General features: G+C 47.4%; 1 protein-coding gene and 1 pseudogene across 2 annotated transcripts; one reads left to right on the forward strand and one right to left on the reverse strand.

The window, feature by feature from the left end:
* Positions 1 to 113: 113 nt before the first annotated feature.
* Positions 114 to 25,296, reverse strand: POU6F1 (POU class 6 homeobox 1). 2 transcript variants are annotated; one of them, XM_090273174.1, is made up of 11 exons: positions 24,942 to 25,296; positions 16,360 to 16,454; positions 14,761 to 14,956; positions 10,686 to 10,807; positions 9,595 to 9,820; positions 8,819 to 9,069; positions 8,021 to 8,149; positions 7,203 to 7,406; positions 4,739 to 4,880; positions 4,029 to 4,197; positions 114 to 3,045 (listed from the first exon to the last, which is right to left on the reverse strand). In XM_090273174.1, exons 2-11 carry the CDS (start codon positions 16,405 to 16,407, stop codon positions 2,700 to 2,702), a joined length of 1,833 nt encoding a protein of 610 aa, XP_090129300.1. In that variant the 5' UTR covers positions 16,408 to 16,454; positions 24,942 to 25,296; the 3' UTR covers positions 114 to 2,699. The 2 variants fall into 2 exon arrangements, with proteins under 2 accessions (XP_090129300.1, XP_090129301.1); XM_090273175.1 differs by lacking the exon at positions 24,942 to 25,296 and adding an exon at positions 18,435 to 18,511.
* LOC150011763 (swi5-dependent recombination DNA repair protein 1 homolog pseudogene) lies at positions 18,090 to 25,007 on the forward strand (annotated as a pseudogene).

Here is a 25,296-nt window from a genome sequence, read left to right on the forward strand (position 1 = left end):
AAGTGCATTCCTCAATCCATTTGGTCAAATTCTTTCCCTGGACCTCACCCAGATAAAATACCGTGCATAATGCAGAGTCAAATGTCTCTGCTAATTCACCAGGCCACAGAAAGTTTTGGTCTTTCTTTTATTTAAAACAAAAGCAAACAAACAAAACCACAAGCAAACAGTGGAACCAGAACTGCCCTTTCTCCCCCGCTTTCCATGGCAGAGGAGCGACTGAGCTCTGGCTTTAAGTCCAGAAAGGTGCTTTCAAAACAAAATTTATATCAACTCCCCTTATAGTCTGATGCCACCAGAAACAAAACAGAAAGCCCACCTCAGGGCCACAGGTGCTTCCAGGGGGTGGGCCCTACAGTAGGGAAGCCAGAGAGATTGTCAGCTGGTGAGCTCTGCTTTGGGCACATTTCAGGAACAGCTTGGGCCCTCTTGCCTGGGGAATTCAGCCTGTAAATATTCTGCCCCTGATACTGTTCCTTTGAAAGACGTACCCATCCTCCCTACAGAACAGCGAATGGTATAGCTCTAGCCCAGCCTTGGGAAGACAGATTTTAGACAAGAGAGGAGCTGAGAAAGCACGGCCAGGCCTAATGTAGACCAACAGTTCATTAACTTTTTCCTGCTCCGACGCCAGACAGATGGCGTCCTGCATATCCACTGCCATGGGCACACCCTGGATTATTTGCTACTCCCAGGGTACCAGCCACGACCCACCTGAAAGAAAGCATATCTGAATGTAGGTGTTTGAGGGTGAAAACCTGGATCTAATTTATTGGAGTGTAGATCACTGAATCCTTAACAAATTCCGATACTTTGTTACTGAAAACTTGTTTACAACACCCCTCCCTTCATCTCTTTGAGATAGGCTGATAACCCTGAACTTGAGTGTGGAACCTCCCCTTTGGAGACACTTTCTCCTGGGAAGATGGGGCAGGCAAGATGCCCACCTGCTTCCTCACTACCACCACGCCCGGCAGGTTTGTTGGTCCCAATACAGCGGGGCAGGCGAGTGTGTATGTGGCAATTTGACACACAGCTGTCTTCCCACTGGCAGGGCTACCAGGATGGTGGCTATGCTGGCACTGTGGGGCCTGGGAGGGACCAGTTCTAGGCAGGAAAGGAAACAGCATGCCAGAGGAAGCCAGGCCAGGAGGTGGCTGCAGTGACCAGTGGAGCCAGTGACAGGTCCTCGCCTGGCACTCACCTCCTCAGAGTATATCATGTGAGGTGTGGTGGAGGGCAGCTGCCAGAGACCTGGCTCCATCAGAACAGGAGTAGTGAAGAGGGGATGGGTGGCTGTGACTTGTGGCCCTGTAGGGACGGGCTGCATGGCAAAGCTGGGCTAATCTAAAGCAAACCGCTTAGTGCCCCCTGACTTCCTGGAGTCACATACTGAGTTCCAGGGATTATCCAGCCCCAGGGAAGCTGGGAAACTTGCTTTTACGCTTGGATGAGATGCCAACTCCCAATGTGCCATGGTTACTCTCTCTGGAGGCAAAACCATCCTGCTCCAGGGGCATTCTTGGTTCAGTGGAGTACTGGGTGGGGATGGGGATTGCTTACACAAACACAGGGTCTAAGACTCTGGACAAAATAAGATTTCTCTTACAGTATCCAAGGCTTAAAGTGACAAAGAAAATTAGAGTTAAGTCACCTTCCACAAGAGACCTTCCTGGGTTGCCATCAGCTCTTTCCAGACATTGGCCTTTCCCCCAGGACTTGCTGTCTGGTTTATTGTTTCATTTGCCCCTCTGAGAAAGCCCCAATCCTGGGTTGAGGAAGAATGTGAGGACAAGAGGAAGAGGCAGCACATCTTTCCTCATTGTTCTCCAAAGTGCCTGCTTACTTTGGCAGGGGATTTTCCAGGCTGCAAGTTCTCTTAACCCACACTATTTTGGGAGGAGATGGTCATGGATAGAGATTAGATTAAAATCTGGAAGAACGGACTTATTTACTAAATTCCTGACCTGCCACACTGCCGCAGATCCAGGCCAACTCTAGGACAGCTAGAGTTCACGGTTGCTTCCTTCCAACATGGATTACAAACGAAAAGGTTCTGCTTTAGTGCAATTTTCCTCCACAGGAACCAGGGAGAAGTGGGATAGGAGGTGACATGTTCTGGCCCCAGGGCTGTGGAACTTCTGACCTTGAGGTCAAGGCAGACACTGAGTCTGACCTTCTGAGCAGCACATTACACTTTTCAGAATTGCGTCTCTTGGGTTCTTTCAGGGGATAGTGTGCCGGCAGGCAAAGGGGGTGAGTTTGTGGTTCTAGGGACACGCTGCCATACCTGCCACACTTACACAGGGGAGGAAAGAAGAAAGGGTGGAAAGAGAATGCCATAGAAAACAAGAGCTACTGACCAGTCCTTCGGGGCTGCTGCAGCCCTGCCCCAAAGACAGGGCAGAATTCACCCTTCAAAAACCGTTAGCAAAGTGCTTCTTTAAGTGACACCACAAATTCCCTCCCTTGGCATGACCAGTCCAGAGCCCGGCACTCTCAAGGGGCCCCTCTGCCATCCCCATGATGTGCAATATGTGGGGGACATGAGGGAGGCAGCACATGCACACGGTAGAGTCTCAAGATCCAGGGCAAGCACAGCCACGTTTAGTTGAACGTCAGGTGCTGTCACGGCCTTGGCTGCAGCCGGTGCCAAAGGACAAGTACAAAGTGCTAGAACACAGGGCTGGGGCTGAGCCCTAAGGGATCTGAAAGACGTTCAGCTTGCTGGTGTTCTTGAGTGTCTGGCGCCGATTGCAGAACCAGACCCGCACCACCTCCCGGTCGTAGTTGAGCTCCTTAGCAATCTCGGTTATTTCCTGGCCAGTGGGCAGTGGGTTCTTCTCAAAGTAGGCATTGAGAGCCACTATGGCCTGTGGGGTGAAGGAGGTGCGGCGTTTGCGTTTCTTGGAGGGCTCCCCTCCCACAAACTCCATCAGGTTCTGCTGGCCTTCCTGGTTCCGGAGCTCGGCTTCATTCAGCCACTTCTCCAGCACCGGCTTCAGCTTCTGGGCGCTCTTGGGCGTGATGTCCAGCTTCTCGAACCTGCAGGTGACCCAAACCCAGGAAGGGACAGTGAGAGAGTCTTACTCCCCACACCTGGGTGGGGGCACTCTCCTCAAGCTGCTGCTCCTCACCACCCCCTCGAAGACCCCCTCGCTCGGTCAAACCCAGACTTCTCAGACTGTCCTGTATTCCAGGTCCTACAGGGGAGCCGTTCGTTCCCATGGCCTCAGTTCCTCAGTGCAGTGATAATAGTGCAACTGCTCTATCAACAACCATTCCAGAACTTTCACCAAGTGAGGTCCTTGAGGTGTTATCTTGAGAGGCCTCCAGAGATGGCAAATGGATGTCATCAGTGCTGTTGTCCTCTAATTACACTCATAGCAGCATCACTAGGTCAGGTTACTCTTTGTGGCTGAGCCCAGATGTGACCACAGAATTCCCAACAGGGCACGGAGTCTAAGAGTCACTCTAGTCTACCTGCGGAACTGGAAGGCAGATGAAACCCTTCGGCCATCCCTGAGCCATGTGCTCATTCTTGTTTGAAACCCTCTGCTACCCCTCCTATGATACCGGCACCAGGACCAGTTGTACAGAGAAAGCCAGCTACATCACTTTCGAGGCATGCCTTGTAAGACAGGGAGATGGAAGTGTGATAGGGGTGATGGTGGGGTATAGTTGAGAGCCTGGCCAGAACTGAAGTTCCCACCTTTGTGACTAATTCCATAAGCTGTATTCCTTTCCCTCTAGGATTCCTGAATGCATTAGTATTTTGGGATCCCAGATAAAGATTATGTATTAATAAATGCTCAGGATTGGAGAATAAACATCCGAGGCCCCTCGGAAGGACCTGATCAGTTTTGGCTCCTCCAGGTATTCCCATCTATCCTTAAAGCAGCCTTCCTTCTTGGGAAGAAGGCAGGAACAAGGCAGAATAATGGGGTCAGGTACCCAGGTCCCTGTGAACACCTAGTGGAACCGGGCACCTGAGCAGGCCCTGACCTTGCCCAGGCAGCCTTACTCACCGGCAGATGGCTGACTGGCTGTAGGCCGGGCCTTCTGTTGCAGTCAGGGCCTGACCCACCTGGGTCTGTGTGAGGCCCAGGGACAGCCGCCGGATCTTAAAGTTCTTGGCAAACTCCCGGATCTCTTCTAAGTTGATCCCATCCTCATCCAGACTTGGGGTATGTGGCTCTAGGCCAGAGGAAGGGACCAGGGGTGAGTGCAGAGGACAGATAATCATCACTGCTTATCTAGCCCACTGGCCTGGCCTGGTGCAGAGGGATGAGGACATTGGCAAAAGGCCCACGTACCCTTAAGATCCTCATTAATCTTGTCCCCAAGACAAACAAGACTTCGAGAAAACGGCCTGGACCAAACTATCTGGAGGTAGGGGTCTATTCTGAAGTTCTTCCAGCTCTAACTGCTGACCCTCCCCATTCTCTCTACTCCTGGACCCCAAGCACACTTGTTGGCCATCCGCATGCCTCAAATACTGGGTTAGAGACCGCAGGAGAGACAGTCAATGGCTTGGCTAGTCAGAGAAACAACCTCCACTCTCATCAGGCCTAGAATTCAGCTCAACAGGAATAAGAAAAATAGTCCCTGGCATCAAGTGTCTGCCCTTCCCCTTTGGACTCCAGTAAATTTATATAGAGAGCAGCATCTAAAGAGGTCAGTATGTCCATGTAAACGCCTCTTCCCTTCTCCACACCCTCCTTCAGGAGCCACTTACTGGACACCAACTGGCTGACAGTGGGCGTCTCTGAGCAGGTAATTGGGATGGGAGCAGAGGCAGACGGCTTGGCCGCTGGGGCTGGGCTGGTGATGACCACAGCAGGTGGGGGCACGGCTGGCGTAGGCTGGATGGGCTGCACCTATGAGGAGAGAGCCAACAAGCCCCTATTGCCCACCTGCCCAGCTTAGGGGGTCAAAGACCCTGCATGGGTCAGAGACAGGCAAAAATAGGCATGATGTCCACACTCCCACCTGTGCCCTATCAAAAAGCAAGACTAGAAGCTACTTATTATCACCCACCCCATGATAATGACCTCTGAAATAAGCACACAGCAACATGTTCCCCCAGGCTGGAGCCTCATGGCCACCTGTCACACAGGCAGGTTAGCTGCTCTCAAATCTCTTTCCTCAGAGGAGAAATCCAACCTGATTTTAGAGTCTCCCAGGCCCAAACATCCATTAATAGGGAACTGGCAGGTGACATCTGGGACCTCTCTACAATGAGATACTGTGCAGCCATTTAAAAGAGTAAGGTATAGCTCTTAACTACTGACATGGAAAAAGCTTAGAGGCATAGTGCTAAGTGAAAACAAAAAGGCAGGTGAAAAACAGCTTTTATAGAATAATTCTTTAAAAAAATACATATGAATTTCCAGGGAAAAATGGGGTGGAATTAAAAGGGATTTTTTACTTTTTCACACTACATGTAATCTTGGAATTTTTATAAGTGTCACGTATTGTTTATAATCAGATGAAACTACGTATAACATATAAAATTGGTATTTTTAGTATATTTTTAAAAAAGCTTTCAGAGCTCTGGCTGGTGTGGCTGAGTGGATTAAGCGCTGGCCTGCAAACCCAAAGGTTGCTGGTTCAATTCCCAGTCACGGCACATGCCTGAGTTGTGGGCCACATCCCCAGTTGGGGGCGTGCCAGAGACAACCGATAAATGTATTTCTCGCACATCTATGTTTCTCCCCCTCTCTTTTTCTCTTCCTTCCCTGCTCTCTAAAAATAAATAAAATCTTAAAAAATAAATAAATAAAAGCTTCTGGAAAAGTTCAAATTTCTCTAGGATGGGTCCTGTTCTCTGGATTCTATGTCTTGGTAGCTCTCAAGTTCACTCCTTGCTTCTCAGGGCCTTAGCCTTAGTTCAGAGTCCCCTGTCTCTTGCTAGAACTATTTAAGCTGTCTGCCTCCTAACAGGTGACAAGGACTCAAGTCTCACCACAGTTCAGTTCTTGGCTCCATCTGGATGACAGGAAATTTTTTTAATGCACATTTAATCAGCCATTTCCTGCTAAAAACCCTTCCATGAACTCTCACTAGCTAATAAAAGTGATAACAATAAAACCACCTTTTTTCAGGGAAGGGGTGGTGCTGGGCAGAGGGGAGCAAAGGGGAAAAAATTGGAACTATTGTAACAATATAATCAATAAAATATACTTAAAAATAAAAAATAAAAAATAAAAACTACCGTTTTTCAAATTCTTCCTGTGTACTAGAGTGTTAATTGCCTTTGTGTAGTATGTCTTTAATACTCATAACCTTCGGCAATTGGTCCTTTTATAATCCCCATTTTAAAGATGAGGCTAAGAGGTTATTCACAAAGCTGAGAAGCAGCATACCACGTTTGAGAACCATGGGCCTCAACACCTGGGAACTTGTTATAAAGAGGAATTCTTGGGCCCTACTCGAGACCTACTGAATAAGAAACTCTGGGGAAGGCCTGGGAACCAGCATTCCAACAAACCCTTCAGGTTTGCATACTATACTTCTTGCAAGTTCCTAACAATAAAATACTCTCTCATCCAACTCATCCCTTAAGATTAGTCCAGCGTCCCTTCTCTATGAAGCTTTGCTGAACTTAGTCTGTTGAGAGCTCCCCTCTCTGGGTTTCCTTATGCATAATGCCCCCATCACAGTCTTTGTCAGGCTGCCTTGTACTTGTCTCCCGATGCTGGACTACCTAAGGCTAGGAAGGGCGTCCTATTCATCTCTATATCTTCAGCACCTGGAATACAGTAGGTGCTCAAAAACTGCTCCTAGAATGAACAAATAAATGAATAATGAAAGCCACAGTTCAGAGTGGAGCCGGGGAGAAGTGAAGGAGGAAGAGGGAGGGGATGCAGAACGAATCTCCCAGGGCTTTTCCAGCAGTTTGTTCACCCTGGAGCTGTTGAAGGCCCAGCTTACTCTGACCTCCTCCTCCCAGGCCTTCTCAGAATGGCACTAGCCTCTGAGGGCACACGAATTTTTGGTGTGTGCGGGTAAGGGGTTGGGGTGTGGTGTGGTTTCCCTCGGCAGAGCATGTGTGACTCATGTGAGCCTTCTACCCCAGGCCTTCCCTTACTTTGCAGAGGTGCCCTGCTTTCCCAGGGGCTTCAGAAAATAACCTTGTCCCACCTGCAGTCATGCCAGATAGCACTGCCGGCCCCCATCCCCAACCCCAGCCCTTGTACCTCACTCTTAGCAGGAGACTCAGGTGTGCTTGGCTTCCGGATGGCCACAGGTGGAGGCAGGGGATTGCTAGCCAAGGTTGCGATCACTTGGCCCTGGGTGTTCAACAGCAGCTGGGGGGTCACAGCCTGGACCTGCAGGCTTTGGGCTGGTGCTGGGGCTGCCACGCTTGCTGAGTTCACTACCCACGGAAGTGTTCCAATAACCTGGGAGGAAATAAGGCAGGGACCCTAAGTATTCAGCTCCACCCCTAACCTAAATCCCCACACTGGCAGGGGAAGGGACGTAAACAAATTACTTAGTCCCTATGGGCCTTCATTTGCTCCTCGGTCAAGTGCAGGATTCAGTCTGGGGGCTGCTTCCATTATTGTATCTGCACAGCTGTGATGGAGCAGGAGTGGGTCTGCCTGTGGGGTCAGACAGATCCCGATGGGAATCCCTGCTCTGCCACAGTGTAGCTGTGTGGCTTAACTTCTCTGAACCTCAGCCTTCTTCCCAGTAAAATGTGAATAAAGGTCTCGACCTAATAGATCTATACCCAAAATGAAGTGAGATATGTGAGAAAGCACCTAGCACAGACCCTGCCACAAAGGAGGTGCTCCATAAACGAAGCAAGTATTCACAGTTGGAGTGGGTGTGTCTAGGGCAAGGCAGTGGCTCTGCCCTTGCTTGGTCTCAGCATCAGCAGAGCTGCCACACAGGAGACACGAATAGCATCTTGATACCCTGTTTGAGTTTCTATGACCCTCAGCCCAGGTCCTGGTCCCCTGGCCAGCTTCTCCACAGCTCCCATCCCCCAGCCCTGGCTTTGACCACTTGCCTGTCCCTGAGCATTGGTGAGGATCTGACTGCTGATCCCTGGCATGCTGGGAATGGCATTGGCAATGACCGGAGTTGTCGTGAGGGAGCCCAGGATCTGGGTCTGTCCCCCGAGGGAAGCAGCACTGATCTGTGGGTGGAGGAAGAGCCTTGCTCAGAAGCTGAGGGGAGAGAGAGAGCCTGAGGCAGAGGGAAGAGGGTTCGGGGCATGGGGATGGGGCGGTAGGGATGTGGGGCAGATATATATGAGTGTGGGCTGCAGGTCCATGTCTACCATCTGAATGGTATCCAGGGCTCGCAGTGGCAGGGGGTCAGCCAGGAAGGGTGGGGTCAAAGTCATGGAAGAGTAACTGTCTAATCTTTCAGGCCAGGCCTAGGAGGCTAGAAGGGCCAGACTGAAGTGGTTGACATGACCCTAGTCACATCTAACAGCCCCACTGCCAAACTAAGAGCCACACTGGATGACAGTGGCAGTGGGTGTGAGCTTGTAGCTCCACCTTAGCAACAGCTCACAAGTTTGCAATCCCCAGATGTCATCCCTCCCTCCAAGGCTGGTCCAGTGGTTCAGGTTCTGGAGAATTGCCCCGCCCTCTTGGCAGAGGTTGTCTGCTCTTGTCTGGGAAGGACAGGCTGGCAGCAGCAAGTAGAAGGCTTCAGTGGGAGCCCACCTCTGCGGATGTGTTGGAAAAGAGCCGCACTCGGAGGCTGGTACTCCACCTCCTTCCTCCCCTGTCAGTTCCACCCTTGGCCCAAGATTCCATCCATCCCTGGTCAGCCCTGGGTGAGGGCAGCAGCTTACGATTCCTGGGCTAAATGCAAAGCCTGCAGGCTGGAGGGTGATCTGTTGGGGGGTGTCCACTGGCTTGGGGGTGGGGGCAGCAGCAGTGGCAGCAGTGGGCTGTGGTAGAATGGCAGGCGTGGTTTGCAGCAGCGGCGGGCTCTGGAACAGCGTCTGGGGCTGAGCTGGTGGCCGGGGCTGGGCGGGCGAGGAGGCCTGTACCGGTGGCGCAGCTTGAACAGGTGCCGGGAGAGCGGTGTTCAGCACGGCAGCTGTTATGGAGCAAGGCAGAGACAGAGGTGCTCAAATGCCTAGCCGCAGCCCAGAGCAGCTCCAATCCCAAGGGATCAGGTACAAGAACAAGAGGGGAGTGGGGCAGGGGGACAGGCAGCTGTGATTCCCTTGATCCTTGCATGGGGCAGCACACGCCAACAGCTTTCACCCCCCCCTCCCTTGGGCCTGGAGATGTGTAGGCTCAAAACCAGAAGTTGCATCTTCTTGCAGTCCTTCTCAGGAGGCTGGTCATGGGGTGAGTTCTGGCGTGGGGGGAGAGGGGCAGTCTTAGACAGTAGGCTGAAGTAAGAGAGGCCTGCTGGGCCAGCATGGTGTCACGGCCTAGAGTCCCAAGGTGCTGCAGCAGCGCTGTGGCTGGGTGCCTGGGACAGCGGATCCAGACTCCAGGGCTGTTGCCCTGGGTGGGCTGTGGGTTCTGAGTCCAACATGGCAAGCCCCTGTGCACGAATGGTACTGGTGAGTGGTGACGGGCCAGGTGCAGTCCTGGGGAGAGTTGCCGTTACCTTGGAGACCGGCTAAAGGTGGCTTGAAAATTCCCCCCGTAGGAGAAGCAGCGGTCAGTCCTGGGAGGGCAGCCACGGTTGCTGTAGGAATTGTCCACACGGCCAGCCCCTGCTGACCAGCCACTTGACCTGCAATACTGATGGGGATAAGAAGAGGTTGAGTAACTGCCCCTGCTGGAACCATAACTCCTGTCAGAACTGTGGCTAAGTTTTCCTGAGTCAAGACCTGCAAAAGCAAACAAGATTTCAAAAAGAAAAGAAAAAAAAAAAAATCAACATTGACAGCGCAAACACTGGGTCTCTCAGACCCAGTTGAGCACAAACAAAGCATTCTGAGGGGAGTGGGGGAAAGGCCAGGTGAGGGCGGGGAAGAGATAAGCCCTAGCCATAGGCTCGACCTGGAGGGGGGTGCCTGACCAGACTATCTTGCCTTCAGAGAAGCTGCCAGATCAAGGACAGGACCTGGCCCTGCTCACAGGGTGCACAGGCCTCTTGTACTACAGGATGCTGCTTCCCAGGCTTCCCTGGGCTCTTATCCATAGGACCAACATTTTATGGCCAGAAAGCAGGAGGCAGAGGTTGATGGAACCAAATGGTCAAGGGCTCACAGAGGCTTCTGAGAAGCTCTGATGGAGGCTACCCTGGATGAGTGCATTGGAAATCTGTGCATATAGCGAAAGGTCACAGGGAGCTCAGCATGCCTGGAGGATCCTGGAGACAGCTCACTGTGCAGTGGGGCTGCCCCCTGGATCTAAATGAGGACTGGGAACAATGCATTAACTCTTCCAGGTATCCCCTGGAGGAACTGAGGAGGGTATTCCCTCATTTAGTCATTAGATAAACAGATGACCTGAGGCATGAGTTAACGTAACTCTTCAATCCTTGATGGACCCAAGGAGGTTACGTGGTAAACGCAGATCTACTTTTCCCACTGGGCCTCATCTGGGGCAAGGGGAAGGCCAGGGGTGCCTAACAGGGGACTCCCTCCCTCAGGCCACAACCCCTTCCTTATCCTGCCTCATGAAGTTTCCAGATCCCATGCCTTGCTTCTGCCCACTGCTCTCTGTCCAGGTCCCAGGGGTGGCTCTTACCTGGGGGGCAGCTTGTACAGCCAGTGGCGTCAGGGTCTGTGATGCCTGGGGCTGGCTTGGGGCTTGGCTGAAGGTGGTGACAGCAGGGACAGGGCTCGAAGGGATCCCTGGGAGTGACTTCACTTCATGTGGCATTGAGAGAAAGGACAAAGAGTGAGCCTGGTGTGAGCAGAGGAGTCACCAGACTAGAATGACTTGTCTGCAGCTTGAAGTGGCAACTCTCAGCCTCACATTATATTTTTGTACAACCCAAGACCAATCACTGGCTTTCCCTGTAGCCTCCCAAATGCTACTGGCAGTGAGATTAGGAGACTGGAGAGCCTTGTGCCAGATCTAGAATGTAGGTCCTCTGCTTCCCACATTTAGATGAAGACAACGCAGGCCTGTGCACAGCTAGGTACCATCTCTCATTTCCTGGCTCTCTGGAACACTGTGACCTATCACATAATCAGTAGAGGGGCCTGAAGTGAACGTGTCTGGGAGGGAAGGAGCTAGACAGAGCAGTGGGAGCAGCTTCCCTGGCTCATCCAGCAACTGAACCACTGCTCAACCCACCTTCAGGCTACTTTTTGGATGCAGGTGCTGGCTTGGGGAAAGAGCAAGGACTCTGTAGGGTGAAGTCCTTGAAATGACACTCCCTGAAAATTAGACACATGTTTGCCACACTCAGGGTCACAGCTTTTCTTTGCCAGTCCCTACATCCATGTCTGAAGTCTGAATGAGCAGCTTCAATGAGCTTCTAAAGAAACTTCCTGTGAACCAAAGCTTTTCATCCAGGTTATAGCTTCCTCTCCTCTTGCTGCCCTGATTTGTCAGGTATTGGGGATCCCCACCAGGAAGCCTCTTCAAAGCCACACAACAAGGAAAAGTGTTATTATTTTATATATGGTGAGACATTAAAAGGATTCTAGGTGTTGGGTGATGGCTATTAGACCAGATCAGTGGCCCCCGAATACTGGCTGGGCATAGATTTCCATGCCCTAATGTAGGCTTATTGAATCACGATGTCTGAGAGTGGAGGCCAGCCACCTCTCCTCTCTCTTTTTTCATTTTTCAACTTAGTTTTTTTTTTTTCCCCAATTACAGTTGACATTCAATTTTATATTAGTTTCAAGTGTACATCATAGTGATTAGATATTTACATAACTCAAGGGGTGATCACCCCTAGAAGTCTAGTACCCTTCCGATATCATGCACAGTTATTACAATATTATTGAGTATATTCCCTGTGCCGTACTTTACATCCCCACGGCTGTTTTTATAACCAGCAATTTGTACTTCTGAATCTCTTTTTTCTTTTACGCTACCTTGTGATACAGCACACAGCCACAGTGGGAACCACCAAATTGGATTACTTTCCAGCCCTGCATTCCCAGCACATACTTTACTCTGGAAAGGCATCAAGCTAACTCAGAACTATACTGTTCAGAGTATATTATTAGGAAATTCAGATTGTTTGAGGAATTAAAGAGACAAGCAAATAGCAACAAAAGCCTTATAAATACTAAGAGAAAACAAAATGGCAGATTTCTCTCTGCTGTAGAAGGGAGATACATTTCCAACTACTAAAAAACAGAGATGATAAGGATAATTTGAACCTAGGAAAAATTTAAAAACATTTTGCTTGACAAATATAATGAACCAGAAAAAGGAAAGTGAAAATTAGGAACTATGATAAACACGAATGATAAAAACTTACAATCCAAAGAAATAAAATATTCATTTTATTAGAATATATTTCCAGCCCATGCCATGTGGCTCAGTTGGTTGGGCGTCGTCCTGTAGGGCGAAGGGTTGCCAGTTTGATTCCAGTCAGGGCACATGCCTGGGTTGTGGGTTCAGTCCCCAGCGGTGCACTTACGAGAAGCAACTGATTGATGTTTCTTTACCTCTCTTTCTCCCTCCCTCCCCCTCTCTCTAGAAATAAATAAATTGGGTCTTAAAAAAAAAAAAAGAACACATTTCCAAAGTAAGACCAAGGGGTCTAAGAGTTTGCATACATTCAGGGTTTTTATCACTTCTGGCTAGACAGCTTTCCAGAAAGACTAAACTAATTCATAGAAACATCAACAATGTACTTGTTTCTCCACAGCATCACTCAATTTAGCATTTATCACTGTTGACTTTTCTGGCTCAACAGGCATGTAGTAAGTAGCTCATAGCCAATTACCTTTTCTCTCATTGATAGCAAGATTTTCTATTCTTTCATGTGATAATTTTTTCCTACATCAATAATTGATCTTTCTTAAAAAGGAATTTGAGTGAACTATACCTTAAAGGAAAAAAAAATTTTCAAAGGACCAATACAGACATTCAAAGCAGCACTGGTTATGACAATAAAAAACTAGACAGTTTGACAATAGCCAAAACCAGAACTGGTTTGTAAATCTGTGTCAATAAAGGAAAAGAGAATCTGAAATAATATGGGGGTCAGCATCACACTACATAGTCTACCCTTGGTAGTCACAACTAAAAAAATATGTATGTGTGACAAGGACTGGGTGGTAATTTAGAGTGCTAGAGATCACTAGATGTTTTTTTCTATCCTGAAAAAGTTTCCTATTACTTAGTTTTATGTTGTTTTAAGAGAAAATGCTTGTTAACATTGTATATATAGAAAGGTCCCATTAAAGCCACAATCTAAACTGGCAGCTTCTTAGGAAGTACCATCAAAATACCTCCATTGCCTGTTTGACAATAATTAATATTCCTTTACAGAGAAAAATTTCATGAAAGGCTTACGTATACCAACCTCTGGAAGAAGATACACACTACCATAATCACTCAGGCTAGTGTGAAAATAATTGACTTAGGCTCTATTCCCAAGAGCAGATTTGGATAAGGAGCAGAATTAAGACACTAGAAGAAATGTGATATGGAATATCCTTAAAAGGGTAAAAAGGGAAGTTAAGACACTGTGGATGAACCTGGGAAATCTCTCAAATTTTCTGAAAAGGGGCTTAATCCCCACGGTGGAAAGGAATGAAGGGTGGCTGAGACAAAGAATCCTTGTCTTTCCTGCCTGTTCTGCAGGGCACTGGCCCATGGGAACACAGGTAATGCCCCATCCTGGCCTCAACATAGAAGCAGAGCATTTCCAGGCAAGGGAAAAACAGTCAAGTTACTAGGGGGAAAATAAGCCAAGTGACTAGGGTCCCAAATGAGTCTGCACACTAATTTGCAGGTAGAGCAAAGGATGTGAGATCTTGCAGCTTCCTTGCTAAGGAGCTGCTCTTTCCCTGAAGCCTGTCTATTCTCATTTGCTATCTTCTTGGCTTCCCATCTCAGCCCACCCCCACCAGCCCAGATCTCCAATCTAGGGAAGGGAAAATGAGCAGAAGGCAAGGGGTGATATTCTGGGGGAAATGGCAAGGGAGACCCTAGGCTTCCTGCAAAAGGAGATGTCTGTTCTGCAAGGTGTTGATGAGGATATCCCTCATTGAAACGGTGCCCTGTGGCCAGAGAGCAGCACCTGGTACCAGCCCCAGTCTCTGGAACAGCCCTCCTGCAGGTAATTAGGGAAGATGGTGTGGGTAGATCAGTCATATCCACTCCCATGTAGGAGAGTCAAGCTCACGCCCCCAACTCATCCTTGGAGGACAGCAGAAGTCAGTTAACCAGGCTTACACCAGCCCAACTGGCATTCTGCAGGGTCCTACCTAACCTACAACCGTAGTCCAAGGTCGGTAAGATGTCCTCCCATCCCCAGCTTCTGGGACCTCCCAGCTTTACCACAACAGATATCAAGTTGGAAGGGCTGGCAGTATCCTGAAGGTCTAGTCCTCTCTGCACAGGGCCCAAGAGTCTGGTTTGGAACTAGGAACCCTCCTTGAGGTTTATTCAATACTCTTAGCTGACCCAGCCCAGTTTAGGTCTGCAAGTGACTGAAACCTGAACTCAAGTTCCAGAGGCAAGGAGCCCAGGAGAGCCCTAGCAACTGGCCAAAGTATAGGCCATGGCCGAAGGCTGTCCTGTGGAGAGGAAGACAGAAAGACCCTAAAGCCATCTAGGCTCTAGGGAACTACAAGAAGGGACTCAAGTGGAACAAAGGTGGATAGTGGCAATGGCCTCATACCAGTTGCCTCTGCAGAGGAGTCTGAGTTGTCTGGCCCAGCTTCACCAGCAGGTTCACTGGCTTCAGCAGGACCTCTGCTCTGGCAGCTCTCGGCAGCCATAGTCTCCAGTCCTTTGCCCTCTTCCTCAGCAGGGATCTGGGCATCCACACCAACTTCCAGCACGCGGATGGTTTCATGGCCTGACATCACGATGACCTGCAAACAGAGGACAGGGGACACTGCTGGAAGAGGAGCTGAAATAGACCACCCTTGGGGACTAACTGGAGCTCTGGGTACGGTTGAGGGAGAGAGGAAAGGACACCTGAGGATGCAGACTTCCTGTCCCAAGGACTGTGTGCTCCGTGACAGTTCCAGAGCTTCGTGCAAGCTACAGGCTAGAAGACAGCAGGGCCCAGGGACAGGGGAAGGGCCTGACACAAGCTGGAAAAAGTCCCACGGAGCCAAACCACTTGGGGATATTTCTATTTGCTCCTTTTCTTGGACTCAGTTCAGAGAGTGGTAAAAGGTCTGTCCAACAGCCTTGCAAGGTTGTTCTCTTGGCTGCTAGGATATTGGTGTGTGGCTCTGAGGGCCCCTAAAACAGCATCCACAGCTTAAGCTGAGCCAAGAAGCAAATCCCACTTCACGTCCCTTGAAGCCTTACAGAAGTTCCCTCAAAGATAAAGCAGTGGAAAGTGGATGCTCCACAATGTTGAGTAACTTTTTTAGCTCATAGAGTCCTTTATTTCCAAAACTCTGGGGTAAAGGCCAAGATTTTCCTGCAAGCTAACTCCCTAAATCCTGATGACATAGCCTCTTGCCTCATACCCCCGGACTGGAGCTTGCATCCTGTGAACCTGTGGCTATAGTGGTGCCACCTGCTGTGGGCCTGCTCTGACCTTGAAGGGCGTCTCCACATCCCAGCAATGTGGGAGGCCCCTGGGCCTCCGCAGAACACGATCTTCTTCCCCTGCTCCAACAACCAGCACTCAGCTCTTTACCTCTGGCACTGAAATGCTTCCAATTGGGCCATTCAAAAATCAGGGATACCCTGTACATTGAAAAGCTTTGTGTCCAGCCTCCCCTGCATTTGGTCTGTGCCTGAAGCCACTCCTATAACACTCTCGTTAAGCCTGAGAATTGAATTCAGCCAGAGACTCTGCTGAAAAAAGTGACGATGTGACGGAGCTGGAGTAACATAAACCCCGAGATGCAATTGCCTTTCTGACTCAAATTTGACCTATGAGGGACTTCACTCCAATTACATTCTAAGAGCTGTTAATCTTTTTTCTTCTTTTAAAAATTACATAAGTAATAAATGGTCATTGCAGAAAGAGTAGAAAATATATATAAACAATAAGAAAAAATTAGGAGCAAATTACTCAATGTCCAAATCTTTCCCCATGTAAACTTACACATATTTGTATATTTCAATTTTACTTTTTAAAATCACAGCTTAAACTCCCAAACTTAGCCCCTGAGAAATCTTGGCTGCCAATTACACCTAGATGGGCGAAGTGACCATGAACGTTGGTAGAAACAGACAGTAAGGGGCTCTATGGGGTCCTCCTACTTTCCCACACCCTCACTTCCCCACCCCTTCCTGCCCCAGAAGATACCTGCTCATTGACGGTCAGAGATGACTCTGGGCCAGCTCCTGGATCCATGGCCACTTGTCAGGGTGGGGTGGGGGTTGGCCCACACCTAGCACATCCTGTGGGGTGAAATGGGATGGGAAAAGCAAAGGCTGATATGACATAGTAATACAATTTCCATACCATCTCAAAAAGTCAGAATTAGAATGATAGGAAGAGAGAGAAGCTAAGTTCTACCAAGAATTTGTAGACAGAAAGGATTCTAAGGACTTTAAAACTCAACTGTCTTGCTTCCTGCAGCATCCAAGGAGAACCTACACTCCGAAGAACCAGGGCGACAAGAGGAAAGGGGCCAGGCATCTGTCCCTGAGCGTTCCCTCATCCGCTGGAAGAGAGAAGACTCAGCAGAGCCCGAGGTAACTCTGACCCAGACACTCAGAACTTCAAACATGGATAAGGAGAACTCTGGGTATCAGAGTGCTCTCAGGGGAGGAGTCTGAACAGACTTCGGGGAACAGGTGGTAAAGAAAGGATTAAATTAAAACAGCCTCAAATTTTAATGTGCATAATTATCACCTGAAGCACATATTAAAAAACACAGATCCCCAGATTTGCCCACAATGAACATCCCAGAGTCTGATTCAGCAGGTGGGTCCCACAGAATCAGCTCTCAGGTGATTTCGTGGCAGTGGCCTAAGGACCATACTGGCCTTTCACACTGGAGGCAGGGACAACATCCCAGTGGTAGAGCAGCCTATTAAATGCAGTGAGGAGTGGGAGAAGCCCGTGTAAGAACAGGTTGTCTGGCTGGAGTCACAAACCATACAGTCATAAGAAATAAAGGCAATCAAGGGGACAAATAGGTTTGACACTTATACAGAAGGGTATGCAATTAACTTTTATTTTGAGTGCCTACTGTGCTAAGCATTTTAGGTAACTAATTCATGTATTACTCATGCCAGCTGGGCACCAGGGGCATTATTATCACCATAAAGATGAGGAAACTAAGCTCAGAGAACTGTTCTGGATCCCTCCCCTTTTCCTACTGCCTCCTCTTTCATCCTACATTGTTTTACTTTTGTGTGGGTTTTTATTGAATGAGATAAAATCCATATGACATAAAAACTCAGTAGATGTTAACACATTCACAATGTTGTGCAACAGTCACCGCTATTTAGTTCCAGAATATTTTTATCACCCCACCCCCACCCCCGCCCCTGAATCCCTTTCCCTGCCACCTCCCAGTTCCTGGCTACTACTAATCTGCTTATTATCTATGGATTTTCCTAGTCTCCATATTTCATATAAATGGAATCTTACAATACAGCCCTTTGTGGTGTTTTGTTTTTTTTTAATTTTTAAATTGTTGTTCTGTTACAGTTGTCCAGTTTTCCCTCGTTGCTCTCCATTGCCCACCCCTACTCCCACAGTTATTCCCCACCCTGTTGTCCATGTCCATGGGTCATTTATACTTGTTCCTTGACTAGACCCTTCCCCTTCTTTCCTCTCTTCTCCCACTCCCCTCCTCCCCTCTGGTCACTGTCAGTCTGTCCCTTGTTTCCATGCCTCTGGTTCTACTTTGCTTGTTTGTTTGTTTTCTCCATTAGGTTCCTGTATTAGGTGAGATCATATGGTAATATACAGTCTTTTGTATTTGGCTTCTTAGAATGTTTTCGAGGTTCATCCGTGTTGTAAATGGACCACTACTTCATTACTTTTTATAGCTGGATAATATTCCACTGTATTCTCTGAGGATGGCTCAGGTACAGGTAAACCAAGACTTGATTTCCAAGATGGAAAGTCTGTCAGACTCAGCTATGACTTTACCTAATACTCCAGAGGCCTGTGCTAGTCCACCGCCTCCCCATATAAGCAGGTCAAGAAAACAACCTATGAGTACAACACTTAGAGAATGATTAAGGAAGATATGAACTTCACTTAACCCCTGTTACAGAGTGGTAGAGCATCTTAAAGTTGAGAATGAAGAAAATCAGAACTTTTCAGAGAAACCAGCATCCTCAACAGAAAAAAAAGTTTGAAATTTAAGAAAATTTTAAACACAGACAGTGAATTTGAAAAACTATATATTTGAAAAATACCTTTGAGAATATCAATGCATGTGAATCTCAGTCACTTGATAGTGGGCCATGCAGTGGTCTCCAAATAGATTTCGTGAGTCAGAATCTTTACAAACAATAATTAAATGAAGAAAAGGCAAAATTGGTGAAGTAGGTTCGGGAGAAAGAAGACTTTCTTCAGAGACTGAAACCACAACAGTCAAAAGGTATAGATCACAGAATGACCTGTCTCACTTATGATAGTTGATGAAGAAGTGGTGAAGTTGTAGCTAGGACTGAGGAGAACAAGAAAGTCAGTTTTACTCAGGCCACTAGGGTTGATCAATATAACAGAAATGGAGCAAAACTTATAGGTGTTTAAGTTATAATTTTTCCTCTTAAATATTTTTGAGAATCATAATGTAATAAAAAAATGCCTATACATTTTAAAGAGAAGATACAAAAACACTAAGGCTTAGAGCAGTGATTTTCAACTTTTTTCATCTCATGGCACACAAACTAATTTCTAAAATGCTGTAGCACACCAAAACATATATTTTTTGCCAATCTGACAGAAAAATTAGGTATAATTTTGATTCATTCACACTCAAGGGCTACTGTTGTGTTCCTGTTGTCATTTTTTAATTTGACAATCTAAGGGAAAAGAGGTCAGTGGCCCTGACTAAATAGTCAGGTATTGCATGTTTTAAAAATTATTGCAGCACACTGGTTGAAAATCACTGGCCTAGATAAAGGTATGCTGATAATCATCAACTTAGGGCACTCCATCATATAAACCAAGTTCTAAAATGAAAATTTAGTATTTTGAATAAATATGCCAAATAAAACAACATTTAAAGAAATATTTAAAAATTTAAATAATGAGCCCTGGCTGGTGTGGCTCAGTGGATTGAGTGCTGGCCTGTGAACCTAAAGGCCAGCACATTCCCAATCGGAGCACATGCCTGGGTTGCAGACCAGGTCCCCAGTGGGGGTGGGGGTGGGGTGGGGTGTGAGAGGCAACTGATAGATGTATCTCTCACACATCGATGTTTCTCTCCCTTTTTCTCCTTCCCATCCTCTCTTTCCTAAAAATAAATAAAAATGTTGTTTAAAACATTTAAATAATGATACAAATAATTTGGACAATTCTGGTTAAAGCTGGAGTTTGGGGAACCAGAACCCACCCAGAACCTTCTCCTTTGCCTTCTTTCTCCAGTGAGCTGAGTCTGAAAACACCTGAGGCAAACCTGCTTGGCTAACAGATGGCTCACTTATCCATGGCGTTCCTGTGCTAACATCTAAAAATGCAGGCAACCTCAGGGGGGAAATGAACTGCAGGTGCTGAGGTTTCGCCTACAACCTAAAAATCCAGAGGCCCAAGACCATCCAGGACTTTCAGTGGAGGGGACTGAGATGAGTTAGGGGACCTGGTTCTATTTATCCTCCTTTAGGAACTGGTTTAGGCTTAGGGCAACATTCCAAGACACGCAGAGGTGCACTGAGAAATCTCAAACAAATCAACCCCTTGAAAGAGGCCGAGATCGTATAGGAAAAATCCTGAAATGCTTTGTCCTTCATTTATTCAACAAATATTTCAGGGGCTACTATGTGTTGAGTGTTGGGAATACAACAGGGGAAAAACACATTCTCCAGCTTTCTCAAGAAGTCCAGAGTCTCATATGAGAGTCAAGGAAATAAAAACACAACAACAATACAGTAAGTTAAGTGTCACGGTCAAGGCAGATGAAAAGAGAGTGGTAGAGGATGCACAGAAAGGATACGCAGTGAAGTTTTGTGTGGTCCTCTTCCCTCTGTTCTAGAGTGGCATGTGTTTCAGACATGAAATTCTATATGTAAAGAATCTTGTGCCATGTGGAGGAAATGGAACTTATATGGGATTCAGACTTTTAATTCTGACTCATTTCTGTAGTTTTACTCCATTAATATTTCATGTGGTTGAGGTTTTCAAGGTGTAAAACTATATAGTCATTTTGGGGGTGGAGGGTACTCTATGTGAAGTTAGTCGACTCCAAGGAATGGTTGCTTGAATTGAAATTAGTTTTACTGATATTCAATTGATAGAAAGTCACATTTTTTGACGGGATTCACCGTTTAATATAATTCTCACAGGTGAATGTTTGTAGACATCAGCATCTTCAGCTCTACACCACTTTTATATTTAAATTGTGCACTCACTTACCTTCTGCAGAGTTGCCATTCAAATAGGCCACAAGGACACGAAGTAGGAGACAGGTATAGACAAGTAGGTGGAGCTGAGTTAATGGGACAGACAATCCACTCTTCTCTTCCTCCCCAGTCCGACAACCACCAAATCTAAATCTCGCTTGAACCTCATCTGGGAATTTTGGATTCATATATGCAGTGGCCTACTGGTTGCTTATATTATTTCATACTCAACAAATTGAAAACCAGACTACTGATTTCCATCCCAGATCTGCTCCCCCTGCATGCAGCTTTCCCCATCTCAGCAATTGAAAGCTTTGTCATTCCGGATGCTCAGGCCAAAAACCTTGCCATCATCCTTGCCTTCTCTCCCTTCCAATATGCCCAGAATCCCCCCACTTCTTATCACTATTACCCTGGTCCATGCAGCTTTAGTACCTAGTGTGAAGGAACACCACATGCCCTTCTGCACGCAAGTATTACTCTTCCTGTTCTTAAATCACCACTCCAGGCAGGCCGCCCCCTCTTTCAAGCTCTTATTGCCTGATCGGCTTTCTGCATGTCCTCCTCCCCTTCTCTATTTCTGGCCCCAGGACATGGATTTCCCTTCCCACCTGTTGAGGAATAATAAACACTGATAGTTTATTGGGACCCCAGCTCTTTACACGTAGTATTACAGTGAGGACCCTCTACAGACAGCTTTCTTTCATAATCTCAGCTTTGATGTTTACTAGCTGTAGGACTTGGAACAAATGATTTAAGTGCCTCAGTTTCTTTATCTGTAGAAATGAGAGTAATAGCACTACTTCAGAGGGTTGTTGTAAGGATTGAATATATTAATGCATGTAAACAATTTAGGTCAATGTCTGGCACTCAGTTAAGTGCTCAGAAAATGGTAGCTACTATAAAAATGTACATACATTATCTCATTTCAATTTAGTGTAGTAGTTAAGATCCTAGGTTCATCTCTCAGTTTCACCATTTCTTAGCTGCGAAACCTTGAACAAGGACCTAACCTCTCCATGCCTCAGTTTCCATATTTGAAATGTGGATGGTGGTGTAGTAAGTTGTACAAGAGTTCAATAAATGTGAACTATTATTCAGTTCTGACATCAGTCCCATGAGACTATAGAGCAAACACGTACTGAAGCTTGACCAATTGTGTGACTGTCCACAGGTGGGCAGGTTACTTTCCTGTTTTCTCAGGGATCAGAATTAAGAGAGCTTACCTCAGAATTATCGTACAAATCACTAAGAACAATTAGCTATTATTACCCCCATTTTCATAGATGAGAAAGTTGAGGACCAAAGAGAGATAAGGGTAAAGACTTCAAATCTAAATTCAAATCCCAGCTTGGCCAAGAAACAGCTGTGTGATCTTGGGCAGCTGATTTAATCTCTCTGAAGTGTACTTTCCTTATCTTTTAAACGGTGATTAAATGGGCAAGCCTTATGGAATTGTTACGATGGTGGTACAAGATCATGTAACTAAAATGCTTACATGGTGCTCTTATTATGATCCCCATTTTTATCTGCAGGGAAATGGAGACAGAGAAAGGTCAGGTGACTTTTCCAAGGCCACAGGAGAATCAATGGCCATTCAAACTTTAAGAGGTGTCCACCTGCCCCAGACCCCTATCCTCCTCACACCACACCAAGACTCCTCTCGGAAAGTGGAATGAAGGCTGATAGGGGCTATTCTGGCACCTAAAGACCAGGACACCTGGAAAAAGGTAGCTCTCAGTTCTGCTCCAGACCTTCCCCCTCAGACCCTGGATCCATGGCCAGAGAGAATGGCTTGCCAAGCTGTTGGTAGGCTGGCTGAGCACACGCAGGGGTGAGAAGGAAGGGAAAGGGAAAATTATAAGGAAGTAGTGAACAACTTTATTTCCCCTCTTCCAGCATACATTTGTAATCTTAGACATATATAGTCAGACAGTAAAGACTGGTTTTCTAAGGACAGAGTTAGAGTTAATTTATCCTTATGCCCCCTTTCCCTTGTGCCTAGACTTGATTCATCCCAGGAAAGGTGAAGGGAGGAAGCAAATAAAACGTAAAAAACAGAAAGTAGGTGTGTTCCCTCACCAGACTATAAATTCCAATAAGGCATGTCCTCTTATCATCATATCCCAGTGCCTAGTATAATACCTGGTACACACCAGGGATCTAATGAATATAAAATAATTAAGAATCAGATCATATAACTTAGCTTCTTCATATTTCCTACATTCCTCCTCAAACACATATCCTATTTCATATCTTTTGCCCCTATTTCCAGTTCTAGAGCTACCTAAAATGATTTCAAAGTGGTACTGGGTCCTGGAGAACCCTGATCACACTTACTCCTTCCTAATGTGCCTATTTTGCTTCTCATTCCCAAGCCTTTCCTCCCTTGGCCAGTTCCTTCCAGGGTATCACTCCCTCTTTGGCCTCATTGACCCTTATTTTGACACAGAAAGAGCTTGGTGTTTAAAGGCAGAAGACCCAAGTTGAGTTGTCTCAGGTAAAGCCCTCTAAGCCTCAGTTTCCTTTTCTGTAAAATGGGGCTAAATTACACTATCCATCGCACGGATTATTGTGAGGATTAAATTGGTAACATTTATGTAACGCACTGAGAACAGGGCCTGGCACACAACAAACACCATGTACTTGTTACTGTTACTTCTATTATTTTTTAATTTTAATTTTTAAATATTTTAAATATTTTATTTATTTATTTTTAGAGAGAGGGGAAGGGAGGGAGAAAGAGAGGGAGAGAAACATCAATGTGTCATTGTCTCTTGTGTGCACCCAACTGGGGACCTGACCTGCAACCCAGGCATGTGCCGTGACAGGGAATCAAACCAGTGACCCTTTGGTTCATAGGCTGGCGCTCAGTCACTGAGCCACACCAGCCAGGGCACTGTTATTATTTTTATTTGAAGTAAAACATGCATATAAAGATGTTTTTAATTATGAAGTGTTATAAAAAATGTTAAAGATTACTATTTTGACTTTATAGTGATAAATCTTGGGGAGGGGGATATGATTTAATCTTGTGTTCCTTAATAATCTAGAGAACCCTTAGAGAAGCAATTTTTTTCTAACTTTAAATGCTAGGTAGTACCTCCCAGAGAAGAAATAGCTCATCACACACACACACATCACATCACATCACATGATATTATCTCATTTGTTTTCATGTTTATGAAAACTCCATGACAGAGGAAGTTCTATCTGCATTGTTCAGAATGTGGAACACAGTAGGTATTTTTTTTGGACCAGTGAACAAGTGAATGAAGTTCTGCAGATAGCAAACAAGTACCAGGTCACAGAAATATCACACTGAGCACCAGGACTTCAATCAAAATGGAATACTATATGGAATTATTCCTCAGAAGGCCCTGCTTGTCAATGTTGGCTGTCTTAGATGACCAAAATAAGGGCAGGAGGGATAAGTGTCCATGAACAACTGAAGACCAGACCTCTAGTTTTGGAACAATGATGTAGAAAGAGCAGATGAGGCTAAAATCTCTGCAAAGAACTTCTTTTATTGGCTCAGGAAGGCTTCCTGACTGCATTTGATTTCCCCTGCCCAGCAGCTGAGGCTATTCTGCGCAGGTTTTAAGCTTCCAATCATATTTGAGTGAGGGATCTCAATGCTAAAGTGGAGGTTACTAGGCACCTTGGAGCACTCTTGGCCTTGCCAGGTGAGAATGCCCAGGGAGCATATATAGGGCCCATTATTATGACGCTTTATTAATAATAATATTGTTATTAAATATTTATGAAGTACTCATGCTCTGCTCGATGGTGGCTCTCCCACACTTCCAGCAATGCCAGGTCCTTAGAGTCCCACCAGTTCTCCCGGTGTATTGTGATCAGATAGCATTGTGACAGGTCGTCTTGGCCGCCTCAGCTGACCTTAACCACCGGGAACCCAGGCGTCCGGGTTCTCCCGTGGGGCAAGAATTCGCTCCTGATCGCCACGGGACCTGTGTATAGAACGTGCTCTAGGGTCTGTACCCCACCTGGGCTACAGGAGCAGAAACGGGGAGGGGCCAGGTGCAAGCTGCCTACCGGGTCCACCTGGCGGCCGCCCCCGCCCCTCCCCGGGTCTTCGCCAGTCCACCGACGGGCGAGGGCGCGGCCCCGGGCTCTCCGGCCCCAGGCAGGCGGCCGCGCGTTGTCCCACTCTCAGAGCACACGGCCGCCCGGCCCAGCAACCTGGCGCCCCGGGCCCGCGGCAATTTTTCTCTTTATCATAAATATATAAATTATGCTAATTACGGGCATTGCATATTAACCAAACCCGAAACCTCCCCTGCCCGGCCCCCTCCCCCTCCGTGCAAACCCCTCCCCACCCCGGACCCCGCTACTTACCAGAGCCCGAGCCCGAGCCCGAGCCTGAGCCGCCTTCGCCCCTGGTGCCTGGTGGCCACCGATTAGAGATTCATCTCACAGCCCGGGCCGGGAGGCCGGGGCCCGGGGCGGCCTCCGCCTGTAGACAAAGAAGCCAGTGCGGCTTGGCTGGGCTCCGCTCGGCCCGGGAACCAGTCGGGACCCGCCGCCGCCCCCGGGCCCCCAGCCCGGGTTAGGCAGAGCCGGAGGGGACTCCGCGGGCTGTGTTGGGTGGGGGCGGGACGGCCGGGAAGCGGGTAGGGGAAGCTGGGGTGGGGGTTAGTCAGGTATATATTTTTTTCTTCTTTTTCCCCTTCCACGGCCCCCCCTTTATTCC

Source organism: Furipterus horrens, unplaced genomic scaffold, assembly GCF_987537825.1.
Source record: "Furipterus horrens unplaced genomic scaffold, mFurHor1.1.pri manual_scaffold_4, whole genome shotgun sequence".
Lineage (NCBI taxonomy): Eukaryota > Metazoa > Chordata > Mammalia > Chiroptera > Furipteridae > Furipterus > Furipterus horrens.